Genomic DNA, 27,262 nt, shown 5'->3' on the forward strand with positions numbered 1-27,262 from the left:
ATCCCCACTGAAATCTTTCCTAATCCCACCTGCAAAAAGTTGCATGAATCACATATACTTGTAGTGTTCCATACTACTACTGAGGAGCCCAAGTAGGAAGGAGGTGAGGGAGAAATGTGCAGTCTTCATTCTCCCAACGTAGAAGGTATACAGCAAGAGAGCTGGATTTGGAATTTGAATCCCTACTCTGCCGTTTGCTATCTGTGTGACCTTAAATAAGTTCCTTAAGTTCTCTGGGTATCTCAGTAAAATGAGGGGTTCCCAAATCTCCAAGGCCTCTCTCTTCTAACTCTATCTCTATCTCTATGATCCTGAGTTGTAAAATTCAGAGTCAGTCCAAACTTGGGGCTACAAACTTTAAATTCTTGCTTCAACGACTAGCAATATAAAGTTGGGGCAGCTAGATGGCACAGTGAATAGAGCATCAGTCCTGAAATCAGTTCAAATCCTGCCTCAGATACTTAATACTTCCTAGCTGTGTGACCCTGGGCAAGTCACTTAATCCCACTTGCCTCAGCCAAAAAAAAAAAACATATATATATATATATATATATATATATATATATATTCCTAGGATTTCTTCCTCTTTTTTCACCCAATGTCCTACCTTTCTCCTACTTACCAATCTCAAATTATTCTCTACCACAAGACAGAAAAAAGTGTTCAGAACCTCACAATAAGTATTGGTTCCCCTTGCAATGAACCAGTCCTCTTCCATATGCTATGGAGAAATCCTAGAGTCAATGAAAAAGGTGAAAGATTTGGAGTCATAATACCTGAATTCAAATCACTCCCCATATATGTCATAGCCTCTCCGGGTTTCACTTTTCTTGACTATTTGAAGCAAGAGGGTTGGACAACATAACCAACAAGGTACCCTCAAGCTCTAAATCTATGATTCGAGTGACCTCTTCTTGTTTATATGTCTCATCTTTTCTCTCTTGCATAAATATCTCTAACATCTTTATCCATTAACTTCCTGGAAATAAGTTTAGTAAATTTACAGATGCTGCTGAGGTGGGTGTCATTGGTGATTTCTACCCAGATACTATGACTAGATCTGATTAATAAAATGGAATTCACAGAGAACCCTTCAGAGGAGAGTTTGGGAGGGGAAGGATGTGGTGAAAAGAATAGTCCTGAATCAGATAAGAGGATGGCTGCCTGAATTAATAAAACAAAAAGCTCTATGAGTCATGCTGAAACCAAGTCAACAATACAATATATAGTTGTTTTTTAAAGCGAACACAATCCCACTTCCAATAATCCAATGGCTCTCTGATTTTATCAATGTCCAACATTATAAATGAAAGCACATATATTCTGGCTTATCTTTTGTAAATCTGTGGCCTTCTGATATAGGACTCCACTCAATGTACAGAGAACTGTTTTTTGTTCTTTTGACATTGTAAAAATTCCAGTGAAACACACTAGCCGACCAGAGAGAGCTGCAGCTGGAAGGGACCTGAGGACCATATTTTCCAGTATCTTCATTTTGTAGTCACTCAACTTTTTTATCATACATTTTCTACACTTTTCTGATGACACCCTTTACCCTGCCTCTCCTGTACGATTCTTTATAACAAATCACAGCCTTCTCACATCCACTCATTGACTTTTCCATTGTCCTTTGAGTGATCCTCAACTTCAGGTCTTTTAAGAGCATGGTGTTCCACATTTTGCATACTTACAAAACTACCAAAAGGACCTCCCAATTAAGTTAATGTTTACTTTCATACTTGGTGATTTCAATGTAAGCACGAGCATAGCACAATGGTAGGAAAAAAGTGTTAGAAAATGTTTCAAGAATAAGAAATGCAAAAAGTTTGTTGAATGTACAGAATTCACATGTATATGTATATATATATATATATATATATATATATATATATATGAATAAGATTTGGAGGGTAATAAACATGTCAAAAAAAGACAACAAAAATGAAATTAATTATATTTTAACATAGAGGAAACACCTCATTACCATGGGAGGAGATGTTCCTGAATCAGCTGTCTGTATCACAGACCACTTACTTGAAAGAGCAAAATTCAAAATTAATAGAAAACCATCAAGAATAAAAACGAGGGAGTGGGGTGAGAAATATAGCATTCCAGTGCAAAAACTTCAATTACCACAGCTGCTTACTATTAAAAAATCACGAGGCAGCTAGGTGGCGCAGTAGATAGAGCACCAAGCCCTGAAGTCAGGAGGACCTGAGTTCAAATTTGCCCCCAGACACTTCCCAGCTGTGTGATCCTGGGCAAGTCACTTAACCCCAATTACCCCAGGAAAAAAAAAATCACAAACATGTGGGCTTCATAAATAGTATGTACCTTAACTGCAGGTTACTCTCCGCCACCCTTGTCCCACTGCAGTCCTGTGTCTGTTCTAGAATGCACAGTTAAAGATGGCGTGATTAAAGATTTAGAAACATATCATCTGAGCAGAGAAAAGGAACGGGTATTGTCCTACTTTGTAGCCATTCAGGGACATAGCAGCACCTGGAAGACGAGGTACTCCCTCAGTTTATGCAGTAACATACGCAGTTAAGCCTCAATAAATTAAGGAGGACAGTGAGATTGGTCTAGAACACTTCAAGCCATAGGTAACTGGAAGAAAATGTACTTCTCTGAGCCAGGGCTGGGTCTGAATTAAACCACAGAAACAGCTGCACTGGTGTTACTTCCACCACGAAAACTCCTCAGGTTGCTGCAAACCACACAGATCTGCACTTGCCCACTAAGTCAGTGTAATAGGCGGATAGCTGTTGGGGAGCCACCCATCTTTAAATGGAAGAACCGCCGGTCCTGGCTTGCTCCCATCCGCCCTCTGGTGGCGATGCTAGTGAGCAGGCAGTCAACAGCACTCTGAGAAGCTATGCAGTGGAGGGTGGGGAAGGCGCTGGGGAGAGGGTGGGGAGAAAGAAAAGACAAAGGGCCCTTTCCCTTTTATACAGCTGAGTACAGATAGTACGGAAGCTCGTTAAAAGAACGTTTCCCAAACCACAAAAGGCAAGTGATTATAGTCTTGCTTCCTGATTCAGTGAGAGGGGGGGAGAAATGTAATTTAAAAGTCTGAATTATAAAATGTTTTTCAAAAATCTTATAGTATTATTTTGAGGAATAGCACCTTACTGTAACTAGCTCTTTCCAGCTACTTCACAAAAGGACTTTCACATAAGTATCTTGCTGGCACTTTCCCACAATTCCATGGAGTAGGTAAGGTTAAGTATTCAATTCATTTTACAGAGAAGCAAACTAGGGCCTCAAAAGTAAAGGTGACTGGCCCAGGGTCACTCAGTTAAAAAGTAGTGGGTGCCAGGTGCCCAGCCCAGTGATGTGTAGGTCCTAATGTGAATGGAGGAAACATGACACACACAAAGAGCAGAAGTGTCATGATATGCCCCCTGGTGAGGCTACTTAGGAGCACTGTTTTTAGATGTGGGCATGGCATTTTAGGAAGGATACTGAAAGCTAGTGTTGCCTACAGTTAAGTAACAGGATGAAGAGGTAATCTGAAGCTATTCCATATCATTATCAGTAAGGATTTTAGCCTGGGGAAGACAAAATTTGGAAGGATGCATTGTAGAAGTGAATTTGCATTCACAGAGCAAAACTGGGAGCAAACACGGGAAGTGCAGAGTACATTTCATTTAAGGGAAAGCTTCTTCCATGGGAACTGCCATCACAGGAAGTCTTCCAGCAAAAGGCTCCTTCCCCATAAGACACCATAAGAGAAGAAAGAGGCGGGTTTCAGTAGGGTGAGGCCTCTGAAGTCCTTCCTTGCTCCGAGACTGTGATTATGCCTCCTTATTCCTACGTCCCATTGTTTTCCTTCATATTAGGGGCAGCTGGTAGGGAAATGGCTAGGGCACTGTACTTGGAGTCAGGAAGACCCACGGTCAAATACAGCTTCAGTCACTTTCTAGCTGAGTAACCCTGAAGGAGTCACTTAGCCCATTTGCCTCAGTTTCCCCAACAGTGAAATGAGGATAATTATAGCACCTAAATCTCAAATGTTGTGAGGGTTAAATAAGATATTTATAAAGCAAGCATGTAGCATAATGCCTGGCCCATAGTCTATGTCAGATGCATTGTGTGCCTTCTATAGTATACAGAGTTCTTAATACATAATCTAAATAGCTAAGTTAGGTTATAAATGGGTACAAGTAAAACAATCCCAATTAAAAAATTGTAGGGTCCGTGGGTTGAATAAAAGCTGACTTTCCTATGGATCTGCACACACATATTGTATCTAAGATATACTTTAATATGTATGGAACTGCCTGCCATCTAGGGGAGGAGGTGGAGGGAAGGAGGGGGAAATTCGGAACAGAAGTGAGTGCAAAAGACAACGTTGTAAAAAATTACCCAGGCATATGTACTGTCAAGAAAAAGTATAAAAAGAAAAAGAAAAAAAGAAAATTGGATGAAACTGAAAAAATGTAATGGGGGAATATTTAACAAAATAAATTAAAATGCAATAAAACATGAAAAAAAGCTGCCTTATAAGAATTTTAAAAGTTATCTTGCAGAAGAGGTGGATTCTACTTTACTTTTTAGCTCCAGAAGGCAAAATTGGGAGCAGCGGGTGGCAGTTTTATAAGGAGGCAAATAGAGACTTAAAGTCCGGGAAGAGCAAAGAACTCAGGGAAAAAATCCCAGCCGTTCAGTAACGAGTCTTCGGACAGACCGCCTTTGCCTAATGGACGATGGGCGCCCCGTTTGTTTCCTCCCCTGTGACTCTGAAATGTGCGCCCCATCCTAACGTGGTACACGTGTGGCAGAACAGAGAGCACCAAGCCCAGGCAGGCTCCCTGGCACCGGCCGCGGCGGACCAGGAGGACGAAGGGCGGGGGTGGGGGGGGGTTGCCTGCGAGCGCTCTCTGGGCAGAGGGAGGACTCTGCTGCTTCAGCACGCTGGAAGGACTTTGCCTCCCCCACCTCCAGCGTGCAGTGGGCGCCCCGGTCGCGGCAGGTCTCGGCCTTGGACCCAGCTCTAGTTACAGATCAACCCGGAGGAAGCGGCGGGGGCTGGGGTACCGGTCTGGAGGTGGGGGTTAGATGGGCGGCAAAAAGGCGCGACCTTGGACCCTGCCTTCATCCCTGGGGGAGTAGTTCTGGGGGGAGGGTGGGTCCGGGGCGGCGCTGGGAGAAAAGGCCCAGGAACGGCGGAGGAGAGGGAAGGGGCGCGTGTCGGCAGCAGAAGGCCGAGGCCAAGTGCGTCCCGAAGAGCCCGGAGTGGGGGAGAAGCGGGGTGCACGCACGCTTTAGGGACTGAGCCGGCGCCTCACTGGGAGTGAGCAGTCGGACAAAAGGGGACTAGCCGAGCCGGACGGGTGTCCCCTGGCTGGCCGTCAGCTAAGGGCAGTCTGGTGGGGCTCCAATTCCTCCCAGCATGCAGTTTCCCCACGAGCACAGGTCGCAAGCTGCTAAATCCATGCAAGCTCCCGGGCCCCCAGCGGAGGCTCGGGACTGCAGTGAGGAGGGCCTCTGGGACGGTCTGAAAAGTGCGGATCCCGGGGAACTAGCAACTTTAGGGACTGACTTCAAATGAGGCCGCTGGTCCCAAATGAAAGCCAAGCCCAAGGCGCCTAATTGGCAAATCCAGAACCAGTTATTAGCATATCCCTCCTCTCCCTTTCTCCCCCAATCAGCTCCACCCCGGAAGAATCCGCGGCCGCGCCTACCCCCTGGGTTCCCTACCTATCCCCATCCTCGGAAACAAATGTCAACAACAATCTCCTTCTTCCCTTCCCCTCTCGCCCCGCCCTTCCACTCGCGCTTCGAACACACTCGCACACGCGCTCCTCCCCCATAACTGCTTTCTCTGCCTCCCTGCCTCCTCTCCTCCACAACACTCATTTGGTCCCTCCCACTTGTCAATCACTAGGACCCGCCATCCAACGATCGGACTTAAGGTGGGCGGGGCCAGGTGGTCGCACGCGTGACGCAAGCGGGAGACGAGCCCGGGAATCAGAGAGGTGCGTGACGAAGCCGCGCGAAGCTGTTAGAGCCGTTGGGGGAAACGCTGCGGATAAATGTAGACCAGGCTTCACGTGCCGCCCCCTTACCGAGTTTTCTGTGCTGCCCTTGGTGAGTGGGGAGTTTGGGGCTAGGCATTAATCGCTCTCTTAGGTGGGAGGAATCCTAACATTCCTCTCCCCCCCCCCCCTTCGCGTACACACCCCGGACATACCACGTGGCCGCGAGTCGGGGAGGCGGAGAGGAGGGCTGTTAAGCCGGATTCTAATTTCATTGGCTGTGGCCTCTGCCGGCTGTAGCAGCAGAGCCCTCTGATTGGTGGACAGGATTCTTTCCTCCAGGAGAGTTCTGATTGGTGGTCTCCTGGGGATCTCCCCCTTCTCCCTTCCCTTCCCCCTAGAGCTCTATTAGGGGAGCTCGGAGGTGAAGCTAAGGAATCTCTCCGCGGAGGGCTGCGATTGGCGGGCGAGGGGGTCACCTGGCGGTACGAGATTGATCCTCGACCCTCCTCACCCCCTCCCTCCCGGCCTGTTTGGGCTTCTCAGGCTGCAGGTCTGTTGGTGTTCCTGGAGTCCTGGGAGCTGTCATTGGCAAAGGGGAAGAGACCCCTTTTCCTGAAGAGGAGCAGTTGCCTTTCCCCCATACATAACATTCCATCCAAGAGGCTCTGGGGTAGGACCCTGCCAGCCCCAGGACGGGGACAGGCTCCAGCACGGATCTGGAGGATGCTGTGACTAGAAGATGGACTCACCAGGCAACAGCAGTGCCTCTGAGGCCTCGCCGTACGGGAGATATGAGCCTCGGTACAGTGAGGAAGATGATGATGTGGACCTGGCCTATTTCCTTCCCAGGTAACTTACTTTACGTGTGCCCCCCTCTCCCACTGACTACACAAGAGAAGGAGCCGGGTGTCAGCACCAAGCTCCTGCTCTCCAAGGAGAGCAGACAGCAAGTAGTCCCGGTGTGAGACCTCCCCCTCTCCACGTTTGCTGGTCTCCAGTAGCTGCCCAGGGGGATGCAGTACTGTGCTTGGGGGAGGTGGTAGTCTTAGCCCTTGCCATGCCCAGCTCCAGTAGGTAAAGGAGCCAATTTTTTTAGTAGCATTTACTTTGTTGCACAAATATGACTGAGTTCCCAAGTAAACAAAAGGTAAAGGAAAGGGAAGTAGGCTTGAATGAAGTTATAGTGGCCTTCAGTAGTTTGTGTGTGATCGTGGAATTTAGGGTGATGAGATCTGGAAGTTCTCTTTAGAATTCTTTGTGTAGCATAGAACTCTTTTGGTAGTCAGAAATCAGGCTTCCATGACTTTTGGCTCTAGAACCTGATCTAAACATTTCCAGAAGTTTCCTGAGATACCTTACTATTCCCTGGCCCTGCTCCCAAGAGTGGTTTTCAAAAAACTGATAATGATCAAAGCATAGTCATCTTGGGCCCCCTTACAAAAGAGATTGCTATGTGAGACTCTCTTTAGGAGTTTTAAGTTGTTTAGTATTGAAGGATCATCCCCTGCCATGAGGTCTCTCCACAGGGGCCAGGTGAGACTGGTACAGGGAGGTGGTGCAACCAGCCTGCAGCTCATCCATACGCTCTCTGACTCAGATGATGACAATGACAGCCCTTGGGAGGGTCGTCTTGGTGACAGATACAATCCACCTGGTAAGAGGAAAGGGTATTTGACTCAGAATTGTAGAGCATCAGTCTGCAAAAACTTGTTTAGATTCAAAAGACTGGAGTCAAAAGGAGGTGGGGAGGAAGATGAAGAGAATCTTTTGAACCTTATCTCCTTTCATGATTGGGCCCCATCTTCCTTGACATTGGTCACCACCTTAGCCATTCATCCATTGATATCTGACTTCTGTGAGTTAAAGAACTGAGACAGAGCTGCTGCTGCTTCTTTCAGTGGACTCAAATCCTGACACTCGAGAGCTGGAATGCAATGAGATCAAGACCCAGGTGGAGTTGGCCACAGGACAGTTGGGATCAAGTAGGATAGTGCAGGAGCACAGCTTTCCTCGGATGCTGCACCAGGTAAGCTCCCTTCCTGCCCTGAGTGTGAGTAGAGATGGATTTGGAGTCAGGAATCCCTGGGATGGAATTCTGCCTCAAATTTTACTAACGGTTTGATTCCCTAACAAATCACTTAATCTTTCTCATTTTCATGGAAAATGTGAGGAGCGCCTGCCTCACAAAGTTTTGAGACTTGATCAACTCATACATGGAGTACACTGTAAATCTCAGTGCTATGTAAATATTAGCTGTTGTTGGGGGGAGGGGAGGTTCAGAAGTTTTGCCAACTACATCTCAAATGAAGTGAATTCCAGAGAAAAGATTTTGAAGCTGGCAGAAAAAGTACCTTACTTACAGTGTTCTTGTTTTCTTGCCTCTTCCCCACAGAGAGAACGTGGCCTCTGCCATCATGGCAGCTTTTCTCCTGGAGAGCGATCCCGTGTAGTGTCTCAGTAAGTTTGGAATGGGGGGGTATTATTGTTTTGAATTTAGATTTGAATTAAATTTGAGGAGGATCCAGAGGGACAATATATATTGTCCATAAAATTAGAAGTAGAGATATTAATAAGGAAAGTTATTTAAATTGACATGAGGGATGAGAGTTTTTGCTGTTCAAGGACATGAGTTACACCTGTTGAATAAGGAATGTAAATTAAAACAAAAAACCTTGGTAGCATGGATAAAAAAGAAAAGAATTTTGAGCAATGGGGAGTGGGAACCTCATGTCTTGGTCTGATTGGGGTGTTATTGACACTGATACCTTCTTACCTTGATGTTCTTTTACTGCTGTTTTTCTCAGTTTCTTGCCCAACTACTTGAGCTTCACTGACTCCTATTTTCATAAGGCTTTCTGTGGTGTCTACAGCAAGGATGGTCAGATCTTCATGTCTGCTTGCCAAGGTACCTAGAGTCAATGAGTACCATTGAATAGGGAACTGTGAACCCTTCCTCATGATAGAAAACAGTTTCTTTCCAGTCCAGAGATTGGAGAAGTTTCTGTTCCAGGCTGCATCGTAATACTAAGGTTGGGAGATGTTAGCAATATAATTCTGAATACTCTGCAGCAGAAGGAAGATCCCGCAGCTGCACTAGATGGCCAACATGGAAGGAGAAAGTTTCCTGACACTTGCTTATTCCCAATTCCTAGATCAGACAATTCGCCTGTATGACTGCCGCTTTGGCTGCTTCCATAAATTCAAGAGCATCAAGGCCCGGGATGTAGGTTGGAGTGTTCTAGATGTAGCCTTTACTCCTGATGGCAACCACTTTCTCTATTCCAGCTGGTCTGATTATAGTGAGTATACCTACCAGCTTTATCATCTCTCCATTTTGGATCCTATAGCCTCCATTTTTCATTCTCTCTCCTGTGAGGTAGGTTCTTAGGCTATATTACAGAAAATACTCTTAGAATCATGACACCCCTCTGCTGTTTGCATAGTTTGATTTTTTGTTTCTTTTTTCTCCTTTGTTCTTTTAAGATCATGTATAAAATCTTAGATTTGAAAGAGACTACATATCACACAGGCTTTTTCATCCTATGAAGAAATCTACTTCATAAAATCCCTAACAGACACATCTGCTTGAATGTGTCTAATGAGAGAGAACTCATTACTTTTACAAAGCATTCTCTTTTGTTTTTGGATCATCAGAATTTATTAGAAAGCCCTTTCTTATATTGAATTAAAATTACTTTTCTAAAATCTTTTGGGTCTTTTTCTGCCCTCTGAAACTACAGAAGACTCTATTCCCAAACTTCGAGTGATTTTTGTCTCTCTTGCTTTTTAGTTCATATCTGCAACATCTACGGGGAGGGAGACACACACACTGCCCTGGATCTGAGGTACTGGCTTCCCTCTTCAGCTAGACTCACCAGAAATTTAGGGAAAGCCTTCTGCAATGAATTTCTCTGAAACTAGAGGCACACACTGAGAGAGCAGAATGCAGGGACTATCTGCTTCTCTGAGAGATCCCTTGGGTGGGAGCTACATATCACTTCTCATTGGGAGGAATAGAGTGCAGTATATGGATGAAGCAGAACTTCAAATTTCTCTCTGGGATAACCTTTCATTCTGACATATGTAAGCAGGATCCTGTTCAGTTTCCCTCCAGAAGTGGGGTGCATGGTTTTCTTTGGATCTGAAGTGGATTAATAAATAAAGGCTAAAAGGGAAGTCTTCCTATCTAACAAATTCTTCACTTTTTTTTAGGCCAGATCAACATAGCTTCATTGTCTTCTCCATTGCAGTCTCCTCAGATGGACGAGAGGTGCTGGGAGGGTGAGTATTTCAGTATTTCTCCACAGTTAATTAGGAAGTTCAGATCTGGAGATTGAAGCTGGTTTTGAGGAGACCTATATCCTGATGCCCTTATTCAGTTGTCCAGGCTAACTCTTAGGTAGACTTCCCTCCCCTCTTTTCTAATTCCCTTCCATTGTGGTATTTGAGGCCTTAAATTTCTTCTCAGAAACAATGTTTCTGCGTGATAGAGGAGTTGAGTTCAATGGAATTAAGGACTTGACCCTAAATACAGAATCTTAACAGATTCTCCCCAAAGCCTTCAAAGAAACCATTTCTTGAATTCAGATTCAGTTATTATCTAGCCCAAATGTTTTTCTTTTAGTGCCAATAATGGATGCCTCTACATCTTTGATCGAGAACAGAACCGCCGTGTTTTGCAGGTACAATTGCTGGGAGGTACATATTATGCTTTCCATGTCCTTTTGGCTGCAATATTCAGATAATGTCTTTTCTCTGCTCCAGATGGAATCCCATGACAATGACGTAAATGCAGTTGCTTTTGCTGATATGAGCTCCCACATCCTGTTCTCGGGGGGGGATGATGCCATTTGCAAAGTTTGGGACCGGCGCACCATGCGTGAGGATGATCCCAAGCCTGTGGGCGCACTGGCTGGGCACCGAGATGGCATCACTTTCATTGACAGCAAGGTGAACAGAAGAGGGTGGATTACTCAGCTGGAGATTCCCAGACCCTAGCCTCTGGGAGGGCCTGAAAACAAGGCTGGCCTAGGAAGGCATCTCTCAGACTGTAGCCTAAGTGGGCTACAAGGTAGTCATAAAAGAAAGGACGTGAGACCTATTTCTCCCAACTAGTCATCAAGGATTCAAGGATTAGGGTTTCCTGCACTTGATCAGGTCCTAAGCCCACAATCAATTGGTTGAGAAAGTAGAAATATCTGACTAGTAGGTCAGTTGGTAAACACCAGAAAATGAATTTGACTCAGTAAAGCAGTCTCAGAGCTACATAGTTTTTATCAGTCAACCAGAAAAATAAGGTAAGATCTAAGACTGATAGTGACAGTTAAGTTCACCCTTGAGAAATCAGATTTGTTATAATTATGTATTCTGCTACCTTCAGTATTGTGTTTCACTGTGTTGTGGCCATGGGTTCACAGGGTGATGCCCGGTACCTCATCACTAACTCCAAAGATCAGACCATAAAACTCTGGGATATACGGCGCTTTTCAGGTCGGGAAGGCATGGAAGCTTCACGACAGGCAGCCATCCAAGAATACTGGGACTACCGTTGGCAGCAGGTGCCTAAGAAAGGTCAGAATCATGAATCCTTATATTATTTTTTTTTTTAAGGATATTACTGGTGCTTTTTTTACATTGCTTCCCAATAACATTCAACATCTTGCTCCTCAAGGCCAAACCTTACTCCCCACCCCCTAGTGGTCAAGGTAAAAATTGTTTTTCTAATTATATTTACTTTTTATTAGTCCATATAAGTCTTCCTGATTTTCTCATTCATAATTTCTTGTAGAACAGTAATTTTCCATTAGTTTCACATACCACATATTGTTCAGATATTCCATATTTAGTAGGTAAATATTTTGCTTCCAATTATTTGGTTTTGTAAAAAAAAGTACTCATTGTTTTTGTATTTATATGTTCTTTCGCTTTGTTATTAACCACTCAGCAGTTTATGTCCAGTAGTGATATCACTGGATCAAAGAGTATAGTGTCTTCATTATTCTGTTCTATATCTTCTTCCAGAAATCATTCAAGAGCTTGGCTACACTACAGAACCCACTAATAGTATCTGCTATGTTTTCCTTATTCTTTGCCCTCATATAGCCTGGCAGAAACTGAAGCTCCCTGGGGACAGCTCTGTGATGACATATCGGGGTCATGGTGTGCTCCATACCCTCATTCGCTGCCGCTTCTCCCCTGCCCACAGTACTGGCCAACGTTATATCTACAGTGGTTGCTCCACTGGCAAGGTCGTCAGTAAGTATCATCCCAGGACAGAAGGTCACCACAGAGTAAGAGATCTTTTTTTCCAATGCAGATCCAAGTTCCAAGAGGAAAACAAAAAAAAAAAAAAAATTGGATCACATAACAAATAACTTTATGTAGTTAGGTTGTTAGATTTGGGGGGACAGAGAGTGGGAGATGAAGAAAAAACATGTTCCACTGAGAGACAAGAAATTATGAAAATTGTTCTTCAATTGCACATTTTGGCTAGTTAAAGAGTACAGACAGAAGTTGGAGGGAAAGGAGAAAAGGAAATATGTCCTTTTCCCTGGCTTATAGAAAGAAAAGATATAGGCAGAAATAGAATAAGTCAGAGGGTAAGACAGATCCATAACATAGTTACAGAGACACAGAAGTGTTTCATCGTGAAATATGCACTCAAACACTGAAAGGGGAAGAGGCAAGGAACTGAATTAGATATGAACATATAAAGGTATTCAAAAACTTCTTCACATTATAGCTTTTTAAGATATTGCCTCTAAAAGCATGTGAAATTTTCTGGATGATAGGCCAGGTGAAATTGATCTACTATTTAAATTTCCCCATCCTTTCACTAGGAACATCTTTTCAGAATAGGGTATAGTCAAGGTAATAATAGAAAAGACATTTAAAAAGAACTTTCATATATTAAAAGGTTTTGCTTCACAAAGAAAATAAATTTAGAACAAGTGACTATAGAGGCTCATAAAGCAGGGATTCTTAACCTAGATCTGTAAACTTGTTTTAATAACTTTTTCCATATAATTGATTTCTTTGTAATTCTATCGTAATTTATTTAATGCATTTAAAAACATTCTGGGATAGGGTCCACAAGCTTCACCAGACTGCCACAGAGGAATCATGATACTAAAGATGTTCTCATGGATTGGCTGTACTTTAGTGGTCTTTCTCATTCTTTTCTTTCCTGTATAGTATATGACCTCCTCACTGGCCAAATTGTGAAGAAGCTGGCCAGCCACAAGGCCTGTGTACGGGATGTCAGTTGGCATCCCTTTGAGCAGAAGATTGTCAGCAGTTCGGTAAGATTGGCAGGGGCAGGGAAGGGAATGGGAACTGAAGAATTCTGTGAAGATTTAAGTGATTGGTTTAGAGTCAAGGCTTAAAAGGGTTCTCCTCTAACAATCTCCTCTTTGCCCTTGTAGTGGGATGGCAACTTGCGCCTATGGCAATACCGTCCGATTGAATACTTCAGGGAAGATTTGCTGAATTCTGATGACTGTCCTACCACCACTCCACCATATGCCACCTTTGGAGCCTATTCCACTTCCCAGTAATTCTTGCCTGTCAGTATGGACTGATCTGTGCAGCCCCAAGGGGAATCACCTCCTCTTTCCTCTCTCTCCTCAGGGAGATCTGTAGAGGAGCTAAGAGGGTTAGAGGATGAAGAGCAGAAACCCTAGCATTTTCACCCTGGCTGCTCTCTGAGTGAGGGCATCCTGTCCTTTGAGGCTGAGTTGTGTGGCCAGGCCTCCATCCCCACCCCAGGGCAGGCAGGACAGACAACTCTAGAAAATAAAAGAGAGGTCACCCTCTGGTAGTTATTTAGGTATGGTTCTAGCCAGGCAAGGAATGCTTATTTTTTATAATCATGTTTGGATTCTGAGACTTGGTCAGTAGACTAGTGTTCCTGGGCTAGGTCTAAACGGGTTGGCCAGTCAGAGTCTGATTACCCTTGCCTGGCCCAGTAGCATGGACCTTCAAGTTGAAGGCCAGACTAGCCATTCAGAAGGTGGCTTTGCCCACCACTGCTCTCCTTTTTTCATAATGACCAGAATGTCATTCCTTCTTAGGCAAGGAGTAAAGCTGTTCCCTCCGGCTGGGAATCTGCTCTCCCTCATTGTGTCTTTGAAGTAGGAGGTGCTACAGTGTAGGAAGTCCTAAGGCCCCCATCTTAATCCTAATGGAACTGACTCTTTCAGTTTGTATCCCCTCAGGACAGGTGGGTAGGGGAACTAGGCAGGTTAAAATGGGGGTTCTTTTGTCTTACACTTACTTTAGCTCCCTCAATAAAGTTTCCTCAGAAATCTGACTCAGGCTGTTTCCTTGTATACAAAAGCTTTAATATAAACAACTCCAAATTTGTGACTAGGGTTATATGCATACCATAATGTGCAGAGACATAACAGTCAGGACTTGCTTCTTTGGGTTGAAAATATCCTATTTATTATTATACTTATTATATATTATTAGATGCCTTAAGGTATCTGCTTTCTCTTTAATCTTACAGCCAAAAATTCCCCACTAAAAATTAGGAATTAGCTTTGAGTTGAGTTGCTTACCCACTCAGGAACCCAAAACATTTTCTCCACAAAGTAAAGATAGAATTTGCAAGGGAGTAAACACAAGCTTCTTGTATAAAAAAAATTGAGGCCTTTGATATAGTAATATCAGGGTTCCCTTCTAAAGAAAAAGTTTACTGTGATGACTACTTTACAGACAGACCACAGTGCATCTTGGTTAAATGTGTAAAACCTGAAAGCTGGGGAGGCTATTAAGAGTACCAGCCAATCCAAAATCACTGAGAAAGCCTTTCTATCACATGCAGAAGAGGTTAGTTGACTTATCTAAAGTCATACAATTATTAATGGCATTAATGGCAAAATGGTCTTTTGACTGCTATGCCACATTGCCTCCCGACATAAGTTTAATTATATCAGACACTTAGAGAGGGGAAAAGGACAAAAAATGTCCCAAAATGGATAAAATAAAATATAAAAAGACTATGTTCCTGTCATTCCTTAAGGCCAGTCTAGTGAAATAAGGGGGAGCATTTCCAAGAACTCCAATTTTTGTGATCTGTTTCAATCCAATTATTAGTACAGTATGCAAATTTGAGGTTTAAATGTGATCTCCAGAACTATTCTTCCCCATTCCAACTTTCAAGGACTCCAGCCTAGCTCTGACACTGGACCAGGACAGGCCTAGAACTTTGAAGCAAGGTGGACCCCCAAGAGCCACTCTCCCAGGCCCACACCCAGGATAGATGGGAATGGGTACTTGCCTTGTTCCATAGCTTTGGAGAGTTCTTGAACAAAATTGGCAGAAGTTAAATGTGAAGGTGAAGATGGATGTACTTCTTTAAACTCTCAAAAAACTGATGAGCTATTTCTCCTGATCACCCCTCTTCCTTTTAAAAGTGAATAGTGAAGTATTTGGGGTGAAAAGCTAAGACAGTGACAACCATGTAGCAACAGTTCACAAATTGAAAGAAGGGTATGGGTAAGGAAAACTGCGGACAAGGACATGTTATGGAAGGACATACAGACCTCTAGTGCTGACGCAGGAGCGTCAGCCACAGCCCCCAGCTGCCCCCCGCCCCTCTCCCTCCCCAGCTGCCAGTCTAGCTCTGCCCTGTATCTCCAGCACCTGTCACTGCCTGTCCTTGCCTAGGGGGCCCTACAAGCCCCTCCTCAGCTGCCCAGCAGAGCAAGCAGTCAGAGGGGAGGGAACATGGAGCGGGGGTTAGGGGTGGGGGCAGGGACAGGCCTGGGGGGCCGGCTCCGAGTAGTGCTGGGCTGGGTGCTAAGGGTACTGCTCTGGCTAGCATCAGCCCTCCTGTACTTTGGAAGCGAGCAGGCTGCCCGACTCCTGGGGAGCCCCTGCCTCCGGCGCCTTTACCATGCCTGGCTAGCTGCTGTGGTCATCTTCGGACCCCTGCTACAGTTCCACGTCAACCCCCGCACCATCTTCGCCAGCCATGGCAACTTCTTCAACATGTAAGTCTCTCAGGCCCTTTAATGCTAGTTCCATCCACTCTGGGTTTTAAGCTCCCTCCTCTTTTGGGCTCTTGTCCTACTGCCAGTGTGAGCACTAAAAATAGGCTAAGAGGTGGAGGAGAAGGTCAAGGGTAGTGGGAACTATGGGGACTCACGGGGAGGATTTAGAAAGCTGGGCAGAGGATTAGGGGTGAGGAGTTGGAAGGCCGGGAGGTGATAGAGAGGGGCAAAGAACATGGGGAAATGGAGAGCGATTTGACCCAGGGTGGTATGAATGGGGGCAGGAGGTAAAGGAAGATAGCAAAAGTCCATGGGAAAGTAACAATGGGACTCCTGGAAGAACCTGGGAATCTCAAGAGTCCTATTCTACAAGCTCTCCTGCCCCCTCCCCTCTTTCTAACCCCACAGCAAGTTTGTGAACTCTGCCTGGGGCTGGACCTGCACCTTCCTGGGAGGCTTTGTGCTACTGGTCGTGTTCCTGGCCACTCGGAGGGTGGCCGTGACTGCGAGGCACTTGAGCCGGCTGGTGGTAGGGGCAGCCGTGTGGCGCGGGGCTGGCCGGGCTTTCCTGCTCATTGAGGATCTGACAGGCTCCTGTTTTGAGCCTCTGCCCCAGGGGCTGCTGCTCCACGAGCTGCCTGACCGTCGCAGCTGCTTGGCAGCTGGCCACCAGTGGAGGGGCTACACGGTCTCCTCTCACACTTTCCTGCTTACCTTCTGCTGTTTGCTCATGGCTGAGGAAACCGCTGTCTTCGCTCGGTACCTGGCCCACGGGCTGCCTGCCGGCACTCCTCTGCGACTGGTCTTCCTTCTTAATGTCCTCCTGCTGGGCCTCTGGAACTTCCTCCTGCTCTGCACCGTCATCTACTTCCACCAATATACCCACAAGGTGGTAGGCGCAGCTGTGGGCACCTTTGCCTGGTACCTCACCTATGGCAGCTGGTACCATCAACCCTGGTCACCAGGGAGTCCAGGCCACGGGCTCTTTACCCACTCCCAGCGCCCCCAGGCCAGACTTAAGCGTGATTGAGGGGAATAAAGGCAAATCAAATCCAGGTGCTGACTCTTCTCTTTATTTGAGTGCTAGGTCGTTTGAATTGAAGGTTAGAGCTCTACAGAAAGGGAAGGGAATGTAGAGCACTACATTCCAGGTTGATCCCTAACACACCCTAGGGTTGGGGGTGGCGAATTGCTTTCATTCCTTAAAAGGCATCTCCAAAACAAGCCTGCCATCCCATGACCCCCCAGCCCTACTCACATCCTTCCTCAGGTCTCCTGCGATGTCTTTTATTTCCAGCATCTTCCATGAACAATTCCACCAAGAACAAAAACAGACATACACATGTAGACAGATGGAAACCCTGGTTGCACATATGAAATGTTTGTGAAAGCCTACACATCTGTAGCCTTCACTCTGTGACTTATAGACACTACAGAGGGGAGGACACAGGTTGAGAAGGGCTGGAAGACAGAAGGGCAAGGGGAGTAAAGGATGGCCTGGGGGTGCTGAGAGGAGATGGGGCTCATCCCTTTGGGTGAAGAGGTACTTGAAGACAATGGCTGAGCGGATCACAAGGGGCGGGAACCAGATAAAATAGTTGGATGAGATTTTCTGTCCCTGCTCCTTGGCACAGCACTTTGGTGCCCAGCCCCGTCTCCTCCTGGCCCCTCTCCTTTTCCCTCCCCTCTTCTAACCTGACCCCGCCTCCGGCTCAGTTCCTCCCTCCTAGGGAAGTCCCTACTGGCAAAGCTGCTTTCACTTTCCCTTCCCCCTAGCTCCTGTCTCGCTGCTCGTTCTGGTCCCTTAACTCCCCCTTGCAATGGCCAACCTGAGTGTTAAACCTGAAGCCCAAGCCAAGGTGAGTTACTATCAAGGGGAAGGGGTGAAGTCATGGGAATGGGGTGGGAGGGCTAGTCTTAGGGGAAGGTCTACCCAGATTTCTCTCATTCTCCCTTTGCTTCCCCTTACCCACTCCCCTCCCCCTAGCCTGGGCCTCTCAATAAGAAAGGGTTGGAGAGTACTTGAGACTCAGGCTGCTGTCTGGAGAGCCAAAGTGCTCTACCCCCACAAATCTTCAGCATGCAGTGAGGATCAGTAGACTTGTAGGGTCTAGAGCATCCCCAATGAATGTGAAAGGGTGCTGGGACCTGTAAAAGAACACTAGCAGGTGGTGCTGGGGGGGGGGGGGGTGTTGATGTTGGACTTCAGCCACAGGGAAAGGAGAGGTGAAATGGCTTTGGTTTGATGAGGTGAAGTGAAGCAGGGAGAGGAGGAAAAGACGGGTGATGGTTCAGGGCACCTGGCCAGTACATATGTGGAGCAAGGGAAGTCTGCATTCATGTATCTCTCCTGAGCTCAGAATCTCGTTCCACTGGGATCTGTTCCCACACCTTTCCCAGCACCATTGAAAACTATTCCCACGCCTCCCACAGATGTAGTCCCACTGGGATCAGTTCCCATATCTCCACCAAAACCCAGTCCTACGGCAATTTCTGTTCCATACCTCCTCCACATCTAAGCTTCCTGGGACCTGTTCCCATGTTTCACCTGAACTCAGCCCCAGTGAGCCCCATTCCACCTTTAAATGCAATCTCACTGACATCTGGGTCCAAAATGCTAAGATGTGTTTCTCCTTAGATCTCAACCTATTAGTCTTAAATGACAACTTCTATGTCTGCAGGTGGATTTTTTCAGAAAGGAGTTATGTACTCAGGTAAGACCTCACTATTTCACACTACCTTCACTCTGTTCCTGGATCTCTCACCCTAGTTCTATTGTTACAAACTTGGCTGAATGTCCTAATCAGCTGTTGAGTCCAATCAATCAATAATCACGACATCCACCCCTCACCCTTACCTCATACACAGGCAGAGATCCTACTTGCAACCTATTTCCCTGCGAAGATTTCAGAGCTGGATGAGTTCTTGAAGGTACTGGGGCTGGGAAGGAGGCAGAGGAAAGGCCAAGGAAAGGGAGACGATCATGGAATAGGAGGAAAAATTGAAAAATAAGGAATACTGAGAAAATAATTACTGTTACTTTTTTCCCTGCCATGTTTTAGGACCCATCTCTGAATGAGACTGATTTGAGTCTTCTAAAGGCCCCTTTGGACATTCCAGTCCCTGACCCAGCCAAAGAAAAAGAGAAGGAAGAGCGTCGGAAACAAGAAGAGGTAAGGGTGGAACAAGAGGGGGTTAGAAACATCTGAATTTTAGGGGGTTCAGAAACATTGGGCCTTGACTTCATGTGACTTTTCTTCTATAGAAGGATGATAAGGATGGAAAGAAAAAAGAGGAAGATGAAGATAAAGGTAATAGGGAATTGGTTGAGGGCTTAAGTCCTGGTTTCCTAATTAATGCATTAGCCCATGAGAGCATCCTCAGAGAGAGCTGCCTTCACTCTCTCAAGTTTTAGATTTGTGATATATTCCCTAGGTCCTCCTTGTGGACCTGTAAACTGCAATGAGAAGATTGTGGCCCTTATAGCTCGGTTGAAGCCTGAGATCAAAGATGTGAAAGAACAGCTCAACCTGGTAAGCCCCACCCCTCACCCCGATTTCTGGCAGGATCTGGAGGAGGCCTGCCCTTTAGAGAAACAATTTATCCAGAACAACTGCCCTTTGCCCTACTAGTTGGTTAGATACCCTGTCAGTCAGAACACAGTGTCTTATCAGAGTAGAAAAAGGGAGTTAGGATTGTAGCAAAACATATAAGGAGATATGGCTGAGGATTACGTAGTAGGGGTGGCGTGATAAGGGAGGCTGAAGATCTGGAAAAGGAAACAGTGTTGGGAAAGAGTTTAATGGTCTCTACCAATTGTTTTTCTCAGGTTTCCATGTGGTTGCAGCTACAAGTGCCCCGAATTGAGGATGGAAACAACTTTGGAGTAGCTGTCCAGGTGATGACCCTGCCTTACAATGCTCCACCCCAAATTCCTTACCTTGATCTTGCTTTGCAATCATGCTTTATTAAATCTTTTTCCTAACTTTCCTTTCTCTAGGAGAAGGTATTTGAGCTGATGACTACACTCCGAACTAAGCTGGATGGCTTCCACACCCAGATTTCAAAGTAACTGATCCAGTCTCACATGCCCACCTTGCCCGGTCTTTATGATTATTGGCTTGGATTTCAGCTCTTGCCCTCAAATCTCATATTTGTTGCTTCAATTTTGGCTTCTTTCTCTCTCTTGTTTTAAACTCTCCCTTTTACTCCTCATTAGGAGCATTACTTTCTTAAACACCCCATAACTTTTCTTATTCTTTTCTAGATACTTCTCTGAAAGAGGTGATGCAGTGGCTAAAGCAGCAAAGCAGCCACATGTGGTGAGTGAGGAAGCAGGTCCAGAGCGGGTGGGGAGGCATTGTTCAGGAGGAAGTCCCTAGGACTGACACAGGGAAGAGCAGGAGGGGCATTAGATAAGGCCAGTGTGAAGAACTAACCCTGAAGTCTTCACAGGGTGACTACCGACAGCTGGTTCATGAATTGGATGAAGCACAGTATGGAGAGACAAGACTGATGGTCATGGAGATCCGAAATACTTATGTAAGGAACTAGACTCTGGAATTTGCTTGGTGGAAGAGCAGAGACAAAGTAGGGAAGATTGATGTGGAGGCAAACAATAGTAGTTTTGGGACAAATGGTTCATGAGGTGTACCCAGGGAGGCATGAGAGAGGAAATGAAAATTAACTGCTAGTTAGATTAGAAAGCCATTAAAAAGCCTACTAAGGGTTCCAAATAACTCCCACCCCTTCTTCCTTGGATATGCAGGCTGTATTATATGACATCATCCTGAAGAACTTTGAGAAGATCAAGAAGCCCAGGGGAGACACAAAAGGAATGATCTACTGAAAAACCCAGCCTGCCTGCCTTCTCCATAGCTCCTTAACTAGGATTATCTGTCTTGCCACAGACCGGCTTCCATTTAGAACTTGCCATTTTATCCATACCTTGCCTTCTGGGCAACAATAAATTTTGTCACATCACTCCCCAGTGTTTTTATTTAAGATTCTAGCCCAGCCCTGTGGCCCAGTTCAGGCACTTCCATTGGCAGCAGCAACCCACTGGGAAATTTCCGTATTAAGCTGTTGATTGGTCCAGTCACGCCGGATGTCATCAAGATGGGCATCAAAGTCGACGAGAAGTCGGTGGGCCCGACCTTCCAGCAGTGCTCGAAGGAGCTGCCGTGACTCTTCCCAGTCCCGCCACATCACCCTGAAATAACAGCAACAAAGGAAACGTTCAGCTCAACAGAAGATGGGGCAGGGTTTAGATATAGACTATCCCCAGGACACAGGGTAGGTTCAGGAGCCTAGATTGACGTACTGGATCACCTTGGGACTCCAGGAACGGGATTTGGAGGGAAGGAGTCCAGACTCAGAGCAAAGAGTATGGTGCAAAGTGCCGAGCAAAGGAAAGAGGTTCTCTACTCACAGGTTCTTGTCTTTGGGGACCCAGCGTCGATCACGAGTCTCCAAGACAATGATAGGGGGCACTCGGGGCTGGGGAACCAGTTTCCGATTATCCAACTGAGAAGGTGAAGTGAGTACTGTTGAGGGTTTCAGGATTTCCTTTCTACCTCCTTTTCTCCCCATCTCCCTCAACTCTCAATCTTACCATGATGAGCACTGCACCAGGGAAGAATTCGGCAATTCGTCCAGCAATTTTCAGGGCCAAGGGGCCAGGGCTAGGAAAAAGGCAGGCGTCAGAGGGTCCTGAGCAGCAGACAATAGCTGGCATGTCAGTCAGGGCTAACGGGGTGTCGGACCCCTGTGGAGGCTAGGTGAGACTAGCCCACTGGGAGGATTATCGGATGGATTCAACCCTAGCAAGCGTTTACCTTGGAGCAGAGCTTCTTAACCTGGGGTCCATGCACCCCCCTGTGAACTTGGAAGGAAAAAAAATCTTTATTTTCACTAACCTCTACCTGAAATTTAACAATCCCTTAAATCATGAGAGCAAAAAGCCATTGTTCTGAGAAGGGGTCCCCGCACGGAGAAAAGTTCTGAGCCCCCCGTTAGAGCGCAGCCCTGCCCCCTCCACCGCCAGCGCCCCGGCTCACCTCTGGTCATTGAGCGACGCATTGGCGTGGTAGTACCCCGCCACCACCAGACTGCCCTGGGCGCCCCACACGTCTACCTGCGGAGAAAGAGCCTTAGTTCTTCACTGGCGGCGCCGCAGCGATGCCGCAAACACAGGCCAGGGCAGCCCCACGGCGGGGGAGGGGAAGTCGTACCTGGTTAAGGGCCACCTCCAGCATGACGGAGAGGGCCAGGTGGCTGTGGAAGAGAGGCACACAGTCACTGAGGCACAGGCAGCCCCCCGCCTGCGGCGCCTCGGCCAGCAGCAGGCCGTTGACAGCTGCGTGCGGGTAGCGGGCGGCGTGGAGGCACATCTTCACGTAGGCCCGGGCCGATATCTCCACCTCTCCCATTGTCCGCGGCCAGGCCCGAAATGGGGTCCCGGACCCAGGGGTGAGCCGGCCCCGGCCCGCCTGCGGCGCCTTGCCTTCCTCTCTGGCCCGCACGCACGCCGGGGGCCGGGGCCTCGGAGCTCCCTCCCCCGCAGCCACCCTTCACCCACCGCTGTCCCGCGGGCGTCACCTCCCGCCCCCCCACTGGGTCTCGGCCCGGCTCGGCCCGAACCTCCGCCACCCCCCACTTCAGGTGGAGCTGTCACTCGGACTTCCTCCCGGCCCGGCCCGCCCCGCCCCCTTAAGCGGTCCCCAATGACAACTCCCGAGAGTAAAACACTCCTCCCGCCCCCAAAGGGGCGGCCGCCACTGCCCACGGACTACACCCGGGCCCGAACGCAGTTCGGGCTCCTCCCCAGTCTCCGACCCCGTGACCCGCTTCCCGGGTCCCGCCCAGCGTGACGCACGATTGGTCAAGTGGACTTTGACTTGTCCTATCATCGGTCGCGTCTTCCGGGAACAAGTCCTGATTGGAAAAACCTCTGTCTCCGCTTTTTCATTGGCCGGCAACTCACAGGGGCGGCTGCAACGTTTCCCCGAGAGCGGAGGCTGGTGCTGCCTGCTTAAGGTCCAAGTAGGCGTTCTTGTCTATCAAAGAGCCGGGGCCTCCCTCCAGCCCCGTCTGGGAGAAGCTTTGGCGATGGGAACCGGAGCGAACCGGGCTCGGCGAACACAGATCTCGCTCTTTCGCGATCGCCAAAAACCAGCATTGTGACTTAGAGTGTCCGTTCTAGAAAGCGATTCGAAACTTCGGATAGAGTGACCAACACGCATTTGGTCCCAAGAGCCGGCTGCGAGGCTGGCATTCCAACGGCTATTGATCCTGAAATAAAGTCACCGTACCAGCTCTTTTCTGTGGCATAGAACAAACAACAATAAAAAACAAACAAAAAACCCGAGGCGGCCACCTGTCCAGGGCAGACGGACACTGCGTCGCTTCCCGTCTGCACCCCTTTCCAGCTTCGCTTTGTGTCCCGCCCTGCTCCGTTAGATTGTGGGCTCTCTTAAGTCAAGGACTTCCTACCCTGAGCGGCTCCGCACAGAGCCGGACAGAGAGGCGCTGAATGTTAGGGACTAAGGGAAAGGATAAACAAACTGCGGCCCATGATGGGATGAAGTATCGTTAACATAATCTCCCACTCTGACCTTTCTCCAACCCAAAGTGACTCCCTCCCCCACAGTTGCCCCCCAGCAGCCGGCCGGCTGAACGGTTAGGGAGCTCTTCCCGGGCCCTAGCCACCAGAAAGTTCTCTCTAGATGGTTGGATGATGTGGAGAAGAATGGTTTAAGGGAGAGTCTGATTTTCCCGGATTTTTGGCGTAATGGAATAGTTCCCTTCCATATCATGCTACTCACCAATATGCCTTTTGCAGAACTGGGAAACATTTGGTCTCCAGGATCTAAAAAAAAAATCTTAAATTTTTTTGCAATACTTTCATGGGCTCAATATAACCTAAAGGACCGAGAAAAGCAGTCTGTTTTTGAATCCCTCAACTATAACACCATGGCACAACTTGATCTCTTTTATGAAGGAAAATAAACTGTAAAGTCCCATATATTCAGGCCTTCACAGCTCTTTTGGGAGAAATAAACAACTCTGCACTCTTTGGCAGCAAAGCTTTTGACTACATTTAACGTAGGAAGGAGGGAAGGGAAAAAACAGACTCCCTAGATGACCCTCTCCTTTGTGGTCTGTAGCTCCGGAGGCTCCCCCTCTTACCCCTAGGAGCAAGTCCTTTCAGGAAATCTGTGGACTCCCGCAAACCCCACCCCTATCCGGAACCCCACCTCTTCCTGACTCTTTTCTTCCTCCCCACGATCCTCCAATTCTCAGCCCCTCAGATATGGGAAGCAGATCCTTTTCCTTTCCCTCCATCCCACTTTACCCCAAGGAATGACTGCTCCTTTGAAACTTTGCCCATTAAGGGAGGTATCAGTGCTCTAGGGGAACTACGAGGGTTTATGTCTCCTTCTCTATAGCCTATCTTTCTCAGGTAAAAGAAAAACTTGGCTGTTACTGAGAATCCCATCAATTTCACTGAGAACTTTTAAGCCACAGCTCTCCAATTTGAGCTAAGAAGGGAGAGGATATTGTGGTTGTAAAGGAAAAGAACAGAAAACAGCCTCAAGTTTTAGCTGCCACCATATCCAGTGACAAAAAGAGCACTGCCCTCAGAACTGTGCCCTATGTGTGGCCCGGAGGGACATTGGAGGAGAGAAACAAGCTGCCTCTCCCTAGTGCTTGTCCTAGGACTTGGCCAGGCTCTTGCCTTCTCCGTCCCTACGGACAAACTCAGGATAATTATGGACACGGAGGTAAGACGGGAGCCACCTGCTTCCCTAACACTCCAGCCCCACCCAGTGTATCCTTCTCCAAATTTCCCCATCATATCTCAGACTCCTGCCTATTCCCTGCAGTGCACATTCTTCTCTCATCTGGCTTTGGGATGAAGTAGGAGGATTTCCGCCCCCGGTTTGCCCTGCTCCTACTCCCTTCCCGACATCTACCCCTCCCTACCCTCGCCCTACATGTCCTACTAGCCTTCCCGGCAGAATACCCTCTGCCCCTCCCCTATTAGCTCTAGTACTGATAACAGTTGCTCCACTCTATAGAAACCCAGATCCTCATCTACCCCACCCCTCTGTTCCTCGGATACTTATATAATTGAATGTAATTGTTCCATACCTGATACGTCAAAATTATAAAAATATCAAAGATAATAAGAGCAGTGGTTTTTATATGCCATCATTTGGAAATGCAATTGGTGTCATGTGAAGTTTGTTTATGCTAATATTGTATTTCTAAATTGATACTATGACATTTGAGAGACAATTGTTAAACAGAAAAACTCTGGGTTTTGTTTTTTGTTTTTTTTAATTAACACATTTATTTTTTTCCCCCTCACCTACTTCTCTCAAAGAGGTGAAGAAAGGAAGAAAGAAAGAAAAGGGGGAGGGAAGGAAGAAAAAAAAGAAAAGAAAAAAGGAAATAAGGAAGAAAAGAAGAAAGTAAGAGAATTCTTAAAACAAATATGCATTCAAAGGATATGAACAGACAATTTTCAGATGATGAAATTGAAAGAAGGGAGTACAAGGGATACTGTTGTAAAAAATTACCTATGCATATGTACTGTCAAAAAATGTTATAATTATAAAATTAATTTTGAAAATATGCATAATTAAGCAAAACAAATTCTATATGAAGATAAACAAGACATATGTTTATCTCACCTCTCTAGCAGAAAACATTCCATCATGAATCTTCTCCAACTAAAGTTGGACACTACATAAGTTAGATTTCTTATGTTTCTCAAGTTGCACATTTTTTGCAGTATTTAATTTCTTTATAAATTCCTCTCCTATTTGTGAAGTGATCCAACCATTAACAGAAAAACTTTAGATGAAAATGCACTTTTAATTTGGATGTGTGAATTAAGCTTTTAAAAATATGTGGGGATGCTTGGTGTTGCTTTTCCTAGTAACATGACCTCAGGCATGTGAGGTTCCATCAGCTCTAAGCTAATGCTAACAATGTTCTGTCACATCCTAAAAGCTGACAAGAATATACAACATTGAACTACAACCTTTCCACTGCTAGAATGAAATTTCGAAGATGCAAAAGTTGCAAATTTGTGAAGGGTTTTTACATTGATCTTTTGCTAATGCAATTAGCAGTGTTTTGCATGTATGACTTAATAGACCCTTGAACCAAGTTTATAAAAAAAAAAAAGGATATAGACTGAGCCAAGATAGCAGAGTAAAGGCAGGAACTCATCCAAGCTCTACCCCAAATTTTTCCAAATAACTTTAAATAATGAATCTAAGCAAATTCTAGAGTGTCAAAACCCACAAAAAGATGGCATGAAATAATTTTACAACTCAGGACAACTTGGAAAGTTGCAAGAAAGTTCTGTCACACCAGGGGGAGAACTGTGTAGTCCAGCCCAGGCCTAGCCAGCAGCAGTATTGGCCCCAGGAAACTCGGAACAGGCCTTGTAAGCCCCCGAATCAGCAGTAGCAGTAGTGGCTTCCGGAGCCCTTGGCCCACAGATGGCAAACGAGTAGTCACAAGGAAATATAGGGGGTCCCTTTGCCTGCACTGAGGCAGGACTCTGCTTGTCTATAGTTAGATGCTGGTTCCTTTCCTGGATGGTGGCTCCAGGGTGAAGAGGAGCACTACCATACCAGAGCTTGCAGGTACAGTGGAAAAGGGACCCTCCCTCCTCATAGTTCCAAGATAGAAAAGAATATTAGAAAAAAATCACAGGGGGCAGCTAGGTGGTACAGTGGATAGAGCACCATTCCTGAAGTCAGGAAGTTCAAATGTGACCTCAGACACTTAACACTTCCTGGCTATGTGACCCTGGACAAGTCACTTAACCCCAATTGTCTCAGCAAAAAAAAAAAAAAAGAAATCACAGACCACAGGCTAGGAGAGCAGTAAACATACCTCTCCTTAGATCATATAACTTTGGAAGAACTGAAAATTTTGAGATCCCTAAAAGTATGTCTGAAAATGGCTGCAACAAAATCCCTGAAAGCAGAGACCTATTTTAATAAAGAGTTAAAAGTCAAATAATAGGCTAGGAAAATGAGCAAATAAAAAAATTCTGAGCATAAAAAGTTACTATAGTGACAAGAAGATTAAAACAAATATTCAGAAGATAACATAGTTAAAGTTCAAAGCTTCCAAGAAAATATGAAATGTTCTGTAGAGCAATTTGCAACTGTGCCCAAAGGGCTATAAAACTGTGCATACTCTTTGACCCAGCAGTGCCATTACTGGATCTGTATCCCAAGGAAATCA

General features: G+C 46.3%; 4 protein-coding genes across 7 annotated transcripts; 3 read left to right on the forward strand and 1 right to left on the reverse strand.

The window, feature by feature from the left end:
- Positions 1 to 5,932: 5,932 nt before the first annotated feature.
- Positions 5,933 to 14,298, forward strand: DCAF11 (DDB1 and CUL4 associated factor 11). Of its 4 annotated transcripts, none has more exons than XM_074294322.1 (15): positions 5,933 to 6,096; positions 6,531 to 6,836; positions 7,514 to 7,641; positions 7,886 to 8,013; positions 8,380 to 8,444; positions 8,792 to 8,892; positions 9,140 to 9,286; positions 9,778 to 9,832; positions 10,200 to 10,268; positions 10,612 to 10,669; positions 10,752 to 10,937; positions 11,405 to 11,558; positions 12,090 to 12,242; positions 13,182 to 13,288; positions 13,412 to 14,298. In XM_074294322.1, the coding sequence occupies exons 2-15, from the start codon at positions 6,727 to 6,729 to the stop codon at positions 13,541 to 13,543; spliced, it is 1,593 nt and encodes a 530-aa protein (XP_074150423.1). In that variant the 5' UTR covers positions 5,933 to 6,096; positions 6,531 to 6,726; the 3' UTR covers positions 13,544 to 14,298. The 4 variants fall into 4 exon arrangements, with proteins under 4 accessions (XP_074150423.1, XP_074150422.1, XP_074150424.1 ...); XM_074294321.1 differs by having other exon boundaries at positions 5,955 to 6,096; positions 7,502 to 7,641; XM_074294323.1 differs by having other exon boundaries at positions 5,955 to 6,096; positions 7,585 to 7,641.
- Positions 14,299 to 15,704: 1,406 nt separating this feature from the next.
- FITM1 (fat storage inducing transmembrane protein 1) lies at positions 15,705 to 17,040 on the forward strand. Its single transcript, XM_074294325.1, has 2 exons — positions 15,705 to 15,985; positions 16,394 to 17,040. Exons 1-2 carry the CDS (start codon positions 15,720 to 15,722, stop codon positions 17,013 to 17,015), a joined length of 888 nt encoding a protein of 295 aa, XP_074150426.1. The 5' UTR covers positions 15,705 to 15,719; the 3' UTR covers positions 17,016 to 17,040.
- Positions 17,041 to 17,699: 659 nt separating this feature from the next.
- Positions 17,700 to 20,968, forward strand: PSME1 (proteasome activator subunit 1). The gene is made up of 11 exons (XM_074294326.1): positions 17,700 to 17,844; positions 18,667 to 18,699; positions 18,854 to 18,916; positions 19,048 to 19,158; positions 19,251 to 19,296; positions 19,421 to 19,518; positions 19,815 to 19,883; positions 19,986 to 20,053; positions 20,253 to 20,307; positions 20,441 to 20,527; positions 20,754 to 20,968. Exons 1-11 carry the CDS (start codon positions 17,806 to 17,808, stop codon positions 20,832 to 20,834), a joined length of 750 nt encoding a protein of 249 aa, XP_074150427.1. The 5' UTR covers positions 17,700 to 17,805; the 3' UTR covers positions 20,835 to 20,968.
- EMC9 (ER membrane protein complex subunit 9) lies at positions 20,966 to 22,554 on the reverse strand. The gene is made up of 5 exons (XM_074294327.1): positions 22,219 to 22,554; positions 22,045 to 22,121; positions 21,600 to 21,669; positions 21,417 to 21,511; positions 20,966 to 21,197 (listed from the first exon to the last, which is right to left on the reverse strand). The coding sequence occupies exons 1-5, from the start codon at positions 22,414 to 22,416 to the stop codon at positions 21,017 to 21,019; spliced, it is 621 nt and encodes a 206-aa protein (XP_074150428.1). The 5' UTR covers positions 22,417 to 22,554; the 3' UTR covers positions 20,966 to 21,016.
- Between the last annotated feature and the right edge of the window lie 4,708 nt (positions 22,555 to 27,262).

The sequence above is a fragment of the Sminthopsis crassicaudata genome, chromosome 2, assembly GCF_048593235.1.
Source record: "Sminthopsis crassicaudata isolate SCR6 chromosome 2, ASM4859323v1, whole genome shotgun sequence".
NCBI classification, from domain to species: Eukaryota; Metazoa; Chordata; class Mammalia; order Dasyuromorphia; family Dasyuridae; genus Sminthopsis; species Sminthopsis crassicaudata.